Raw genomic sequence first — 8,337 nt, 5'->3', positions numbered from 1 at the left:
CCAAAAGGTTGGTAGCTAGAACCTGCCCAGTGGCTTCATAGGAGAAAGACCTGGATGTCTGCTTCCATAAAGATTATAAACAAGAAAACCCTATGAGGCAGTTCTAATCTGTCTGTCATATGAGGTCACTATGAATTGGACCCCACTGGTAGCACCCAACAAAACAACATGAGAGAACTGACTTGTTTTCTTTGATTAAAAAATATCCTGATTAAAGATGATATGGCGCTTCCTTAGAAAGCTAGAAATAGAAATACCATATGATCCAGCAATCCCACTCCTAGGAATACATCCTAGAGAAATAAGAGTCATCACATGAATAGACATATGCACACCCATGTTCATTGCAGCATTGTTCACAATAGCAAAAAGATGGAAACAACCTAGATGCCCATTAACAGATGACTGGATAAACAAACTGTGGTACATACACACAATGGAGTATTACACAATGATAAAGAACAACGATGAATCTATGAAGCACCTGATAACATGGATGAATCTGGAGGGCATTATGCTGAGTGAAATAAGTCAGTCACAAGAGGACTAATATTGTATGAGACCACTACTCTAAAAACTCATGAAAAGGTTTACGCACACAAAAAACACAATCTTTGATAGTTACGAGGTTGGAGAGGGGTGGGGATGAAAAAACACTAAATAGATAATAGGTAACTGGTAACTTTGGTGAAGGATAAGACAGTACACGATACTGGGGAAACCAGCAAAACTTGTACAAGGCAAGGTCATGGAAGCTCCATAGATACATCCAAACTCCCTGAGGGACCAAATTGCTGGGCTGGGGGCTATGGGGACCGTGGCCTCAGGAAACATCTAGCTCAATTGGCATAACATAGTTTATAAAGAAAATGCCCTGCATTCTACTGTAGTGAGTAGCGTCTGGGATCTTAAAAGCCTGCGAGCAGCCATCTAGGATACTCCACTGGTCTCATCCCTTCGGAAGCAAGGAAGAATAAAGAAAACTAAAGACACAAGGGAAAGATTAGTCCAAAGGGCTAATGGACAACATCTACCACAGCCTCTGCCATACTCAGTCCAGTACAACTAGATGGTGCCCAGCTACCACCACTGACTGCTCTGACAGGGGTCACAATAGAGAGTCCCGGACAGAGCTGGAGAAAAATGTAGAACAAAATTCTAATTCAAAAAGAAAGACCAGACTTGCTGACCCGATAGAGACTGGCGAAACCCTGAGAGTATAGCCCCTGGACACCCTTTCAACTCAGTCATGAAGTCACTCCTAAAGTCCCCCTGTTAGCCAAAGATTGGACAGGCCCATAAAACAAAATGAGACTAAAGGGGTACACCAGCCCAGGGGCAGGGACTAGGAGGCAGGAGGGAACAGGACAGCTGGGAATAGGGAAACTAAGGTTGAGAAGGGAGAGTGTTGACATGTAGTAGGGTTGTTAACCAATGTCATAGAACAATATGTGTACTAGCCGTTTAATGAGAAACTAGTTTGTTCAGTAAACCTTCATCTAAAGTACAAAAAATAAAAAATGTGAACCCCCCCGCAAAAAAACCAAACAAACAAAAAAAGATGCATTGATAATTACTGGTGATTGGAATGCAAAACTGGAAAGAAGGAAGTAATAGTAAGTAATATAAAATAATACAAAGTATTTGATTACCTATGTATGATGTTGCATTATTTAAGGTAAAACTAGTTGCTGTAATAAATATGTCTCAAAATCACAGTGACTTAACACAATAAAAGTTTATTTCTCACTCTTAAAAAAAAAATCCCGATGAGGGGCTTACATTGGCCTAACTGGGTCAGGTGCCTTCTCTTGGTCAATCCGTGACTAGTAAAGCAGAATTTGTTAGAAGATGATTCTAATTTAACCCACACGGTTTGAGGGGCATTTTCCAGAGAAGTAGAGCTGTCATAGCTGAAATAACAATATATTTCTACCATGGTAATGCAATCAGAAAAGGTATTTTTTTTTAATAGGAAAAGAAAAAAAATATCAAAAAGGAGGAATCCAAAAAAATTTTTTTGCAGATAATATGATTATATAAAATCAGCTGAAAAATTAGTAAGAACAATGTGATAAAACAAAAAGATGATTAACAGGAAGATCAATATAAAATTATAGCTTCTTATAGGATTATTAAAGGTTCCTAAGTACCACAGTGGTTAAGCACTTTGCTGCTAACCGAATGGTTGGTGATTCGAACCCAATAGCTGCTTCAATGGAGAAAGATGTGGCAGTCTGCTTCCTTAAAGATTATAGCCTTGGAAATCATATGAGGCAATTCTACTCTGTCCTATACGGTCGCTATGAGTCGGCATTAACTTGACAGCAACGGATTTGGTTTTTTGGATTTAGATAGTGCGAACGGTTTACGCTTGACTGCTAACCTAAAGTTTGGTGGTTTGGACCCACCCAGTGACTCTGTGGAAGACAGGCCTGGTGACCTGCTTTCTTTAAGACTACAGCCAAGAAAACCCTATGGAGCACATTTCTACTCTGTAATACGTGGGGTTGCCAAGAGTTGGAATTGACTTGATGGCAACCAACAACATCGTATTAATATTAATTAGAAAATAAAACAGAAGACCCATTCGAAGTAGCAGCAAAAGAAAACTTACCAACAAATAAAACTCAGTGGAAATCTTCGGGATCTATATGAAGGAAACTTTGAGACATTTTCTATACTCAGTTGGCTGTCACAAAAGGTAATATGACCATTACATTCTAAATTAAATGCCTATTTCATGAGATAAAACATTAGATGGGCTAACTTGCACTAAGATTACTTCAGTGGTCCTCAAAATTAAGTGTGCACAATTACCTGGTGATGTTTATTGAAATACTTATTGCAAAACACCACCTCAGGGGATTCCAGTTCACTACCTCTGGGTACAACTTATTTACCTGCATTTTAACTTGGAAAAACACTGCTTCAACCTTAAGGAAGGAATCTCAGATGGTGGCATTCCAGCTTTATCGGGAGATCAGAGAAAGAGAGATTTTCAGGAGTGAACATTTTCCTGGCAGTCTTTACATTGTGTCAGAAAATTGAGCATTGTGTATGCTTCTTGTAGCTCTTAAGACTATTTATACCCAGGGGGACATTTTGTGTTTGTATGAGTAGGGATGAACCCTACTTTGTGGGTTCTCCATGCTTTCTGTGGGTTCTCCCTTATGTTCTGTGAATATGAGAGGAAAGCAAGGAAGGTAACAATGGAGTCAAGGACGAGAAAGAGGAGAAGCAAGGTGGGCCCTATAACATAGCCTCTGAGAATGGCAGGTGCCCAGATATTGTGCTGGGGAATATGCTTGTTTCATTGCGTTAGTTAGTTCTCAGTGGACCAGAGCAGAGGACAAGAACGGAAGCCGTGACACCCACCCTACCATAAGTTTGGGCTTCCTCCAAAATCATTTCCTTTCTTTGTGTGGATGCAGTGGGCTGGATAGAGAGGATAAGTAGGCTGCAGGAAGCTCCCTCCACACCCTAGAGCCTGAGGTGGCCCTGAACGAATGGTCATTGCTGGGTCTTTTGCCTCTGCCCTTGGTCAGATCTGCCTTCAGTTCCATGGGAGGCTTTGAGGGTCATCTGTTCCCGGGGCTATCTTTCTTCTTCTATGGTCTTTATCATGCACGACTGTTCTCCAGGGCCTCGATATGCAACTACCCTGTCCAGTATCCACCAACCCGTCCCTGGAGCAAGGGAAGATGGGCCAAGCTGCAGCAAATATACTATGTTGGATTGCTGAAGATGTTGAGCGCCTGTGTTTTAGTAGCTCAAGAGCTGCATAATGTTCCTGGAGAGTTTGTACTTATCACCAGGCTATTTCACCAGAGAAACTTTATATACCACAAAGAGTGGCAGCATCTCACTCTATACATGAGCTTCTTCCTGAGCGGTTGTGTGGATGCGGTAAGCCAGAACCTGCTGCCCCAGCGATGTGCTGCTCTGGAGCAAGGTGCACAAGCGCTGGCCTTTTTTATGTGTCTGCCCTTGATGGTGTCTCATATTCAGGACACAGAAGGCGTAGAGCTTCAGGCTCACATCCTGCTCATCCAGGCTATGTTCCTGCTGATGCTGGTGGTGACCGCTGAGCTGTGGGCTCCCAATATGCCTCAGATCTGGGTGATGAAGGCCTTTTTACATATGGTGGTAGGCTCTTGGCTGATTCATATAGGCTTTATGCTGTTCAAACCAATCTCTGGCTATAAATGGATGGATGATGACAAAAATGACATTATGTTTGTCACCACCTTCTTCTGCTGGCACGTGGCCTTTGCTGCCGTTTTGATGACCTGGATCTATGGCTTCTCCTTTGTGTGGTATTGTTACATTTGTTGATGCCTGAACCAGCCCCAGCTGGCTCTCACCTGCACACTCTGGGACATCTGGAAGAGAAGCTGTGAAAGGTGGAGCTGTCAAGGTGATCAGGCCTCCTCCTTTCAGAGGACCTACCTGAGGCAGCTGACTCTGCTGGGGCAGGGCATACCCGTTACTAACCTCTCGCTTTTCTTGATCTTATTTGCTGAGCAGCATGCGAAAGACGGGTAAATTAAACAAGACAGGCACATCAGTATGATCTTCATTCTTGATCCCCCAAGTATTTCCCCATCCGCACTTCCCTCTCTTCAACTCTAGCAAAGGTAATCTGCTTACACTGATCCTCTCTGCACGCCCTGCACTCCCCTCCCGTGAGAGCTTTAAGTTTACTACACCCTGTCTTTCAGACTTTATAAACATCCCTCTCCCCACCATATAGAATACCAACCACCAATCACATTCTTTAGTACATCATATTATTCCTACCCACCCTAATAATCGCACCCTCATAATTTCTGGATCCAGACCTCTTCAAAGTCCATACAAAATCTGAACTGTTATTTTGACTACATAGAAATGCATTGAACTGTTGAGATTTTTCATTTAATTACTTGATGATTCATCAACAAAAAGTCAGATCCTTAAAGGCAATTTCTTCTGCAGAGTCTAATAGAACATAGCAACATCCTGTTCACTGTGAAAGCTCAACAGGCCACGTCTGCTCCCAGGGTTTCTCTACCCCCGTCTCCTCAATCACAGAGTGTGTCAGATTCTTTTACCTGGGCAGATCAAACCATTGTTCTGTACGTGCTTGAGTCAATTTCCAAGAAGTGGACTCACCTGGATCAACATCTTTCTGGTTCAGATGTGTAATAAAATCTAATCGCTTGTTTATTCTGCATGATTTTCTTTTTAATCCCTTCAACCATACTGTTGGGTAGGGTTATAGGTGAGTAATCTAAAAATCAAAAGAACAAAGGTACTGGCTTAAAGTACCTAGACATTTACTTACAACATATAATGCTATAGCTGGGTGTTGAGGGTGGGATTCTGAGGAGTTAGATTCTTGGGGACCTGCAAAAGAATGTCTTTATACCAAGCATGTCTTTATAGCACCCCATCTGCTTCTCTCCAGGATATGGAGAATATGTCAAGCTTCCCTCACTCCTAATAAAAAATGTCACAGCTAAAACATTCAGGCTTAGGACAGAGTAGGAGTGGGGCAGGGATTCTAGAAGGCCATCATCCTTCTAGTTTCCCTTTCCGTTCTAGTTCCTTGAAGAATTACATATATCCCTGTTCCTTTCATTCTGACCCTACCTGTTCTTGTACCCAGTTAAGGTGTAACAATGTGAGTTGTGGTCTGGCTGTCAGGGACCTCCACCCTCTGGTTTCTGAAGGCTTGTGAGCATCCAAGTTATTGTGAAGGGAGGAGGTGCTTCACAGTGTCATTTAGATGGGGTTCAGCTAAGTGTCAGAATGTGGGGTATCATGCTCATGTTGGACTTTCAGTGAGCGACCAGCAAGCTGCTCTCCACAGAAAGATTACACCTCGAGAATAATGCTGCTCTTGACTGAGACAGCCCGTTGGGTGGAAATAAAAGTATTCCTCAGGCATTAATTCAGCTTCATGCTGCTCCTGGTCGTTGAACCAGTGGAGTTCCTCAGCCTTTCCATGTAGGTTCTGCCTCTTTCCAGACTGTCACCTGGGTCCTATCCCCTGGTACCTCCCCACAACCGTGGTTATCTTTTCAAGCCTTGACCTAGTCTTGGAGCTACTCCTTCCTCTAGCCCAGCTGAACTTCCTTGGGGGTCTAGTCTCCTTGGGGTGGGTCAGTGGAGAGCCTGTTCTTCATGTAACTCTTTCTAATTCTATTGATATGGCAGAAGCACAGTTTTCTGCTTCATTTGGGCTTCCTTTTTTTTTTAATGTTAAAAGCATATTTTGGAATTAAAAAAAAAACCTAAATATCAACTGTTTCTTTTTTTCACATGCTATCTTGTTTTATCATAATCTGAACTCATCTTGAGCCAATATCTTTGACTAACTAGAAGTCATAAAAAAAATATTTTTTGTTATCTTGTTTTATCATAATCTGAACTCATCTTGAGCCAATATCTTTGACTAACTAGAAGTCATAGACAAGATGTGGAAAATCAGAGCCCAAATGTTAGTATTTCAAGATACTATCTTTCTACAAAGGTGAAAGTTGAAGAGATACCAAAGCCACTTGTTCACCTTTTTGTCTGCCCCTTTTCTGAGTACTTTTGAGGTCATGTTAAATATTATGATGTATCAAACATGTATCTTCTAGAAAAAAAAAAAGTTAACTGAGAGCACTTGGCTGCTAATCGAAAGGTCAGTGGTTTGGACCCACCAACCTCTCTGTGGGAGAAAGATGTGGCAATCCGCTTCCATAAAGATTTACAGCCTTGGAATGCCTATGGGGCAGTCCTACCCTGTCCTATAGGATCACTAAGAGTCAGAATCAACTCGATGGAAGTGGATTTGTTTTTGGATTTTCGTTCAAAACCACAAAGAATTATCCCTAATGCCTGATATAATGGTGGAATGGAAGGCCTTCCTGTTTGGATGATAAGGGCCTATCTGTACTCGCATAACTGTCAGAATGAACACTCTGATAATAACCCTAACGATGTTGCAAAGTAAACCCAACTGAAGATAAACGTAGAGTACAACAAAAAACCTGAAAAGAGCTTTGGGGAGAAAGGTGTAATATTCACCATAGCCCACCAGAGGGCACCATCTTCACATTAGCCCGGAAAGGGCACTTGGTCTCCATTTGGTGTTGAATCATCAATTTAAAAGAAGTGAAAGAGGGATGGAGGGGAGAGCAAGAAGAATACGTAAGCTAACTAAGTTTGCCCAAGCATGCAGTAAGCATAATGTAGGTCCATTTGTTTTCTGTTAAGCTTAGGTATGTAGACATGAGGCACAGAATTCAATTTATGTAAACCACATAGATAAAAACAAAACAAAACAAAACAAAAAACCCCATTGCCATTGAGTTGATCTGACACATAGTGACAGTACTGGGCAGAGTAGAACTGCCCCATAGAGTTTCCAAAGAAGCGCCTGGTAGATTCAAACTGTGGAACTTTGGGTTAGCAGCCTTAGCTCTTAACCACTACACCACCAGGGTTTCCATATAGATAGATACAATAGAGATATATAGACTATGCGTGTGTCTGAACCTCAGAAGCATAACAGTTTCAAAATTTACAGCACTCAACTCTAAAAAAATCATCAAAATGCCCTAGTTTACTCTATCATGTAACAAAACCAAAACTGAACCAGTAGCTCTTGAGTCAATTTCAACTCACGGCTATCCCGTGTGTGCAGTAGTGTAGAACTGCCGCATAGGGTTTCCTTTCAGAATCACTGCCAGGCCTTTCTTCTGAGATGCCTCCAGGTAAGTTCGAGCCACCAACCGTTTGGTTAGTAGCCCAGCAATTAACCATTTGCGCCACCCAGCACCTCAGCACATAATGTGTTAAGTGCCATCAAGTCAGTTCTGACTCACGGCAACCTTATGTATAACAGAACAAAATGTTGACCAGTCCTGTGCCGTCCTCACCATAGTTGCTATGTTTAAGCCCACTGTTACAGCCATGGTGCAAAAAAATAGTTGGTGAATGGGTAAATCAAGTGTGTATCTGGTTCAGATGTGACACAGGTAAAATGTCTATTTAATTGTTTTGAAGAATAAACAGAAGTTTCTTGAGCAGAAGAGCACAGGACAGGCATTCGGAGATCTAGTATATTCCTCTACTCAGACACTGAAGTGTGGCAGTCACACACCAGGCAGTGCAGTTGCAGGGATGGAGATTTCATGGCCCTGTGGTACCAAGAGAAAACTACTGAATTTCTGCCTCCAAGGTGGGGTGGCTAAGGCAGAGCCGGACAAAATTATATTTGGAAGGGTCCAATGATTTACTTTTCAAATTGAAGGCAGAAGATTATTAATGGGCTTTTACTAGTTGAGGGGGAATGTTGTG

General features: G+C 42.0%; 1 protein-coding gene across 1 annotated transcript; it reads left to right on the top strand.

Annotated features, from left to right (window-relative positions):
* The first annotated feature begins 3,052 nt into the window (after positions 1–3,052).
* On the top strand, positions 3,053–4,606 carry LOC100673287 (transmembrane epididymal protein 1-like). Its single transcript, XM_003410855.3, has one exon. It carries the CDS (start codon positions 3,565–3,567, stop codon positions 4,336–4,338), a length of 774 nt encoding a protein of 257 aa, XP_003410903.1. The 5' UTR covers positions 3,053–3,564; the 3' UTR covers positions 4,339–4,606.
* Positions 4,607–8,337: the final 3,731 nt, after the last annotated feature.

The sequence above is a fragment of the Loxodonta africana genome, chromosome 25, assembly GCF_030014295.1.
Source record: "Loxodonta africana isolate mLoxAfr1 chromosome 25, mLoxAfr1.hap2, whole genome shotgun sequence".
Taxonomy (NCBI): Eukaryota; Metazoa; Chordata; class Mammalia; order Proboscidea; family Elephantidae; genus Loxodonta; species Loxodonta africana.
The sequence above is the reverse complement of the archived record's forward strand: the minus strand, read 5'-3'. Positions and strand labels throughout refer to the sequence as shown.

What these genes read in the sequence shown, in the direction of transcription:
- LOC100673287 (XM_003410855.3), top strand. Translation starts at nt 3,565, where the DNA reads ATGGGAGGCTTTGAGGGTCATCTGTTCCCGGGGCTATCTTTCTTCTTC.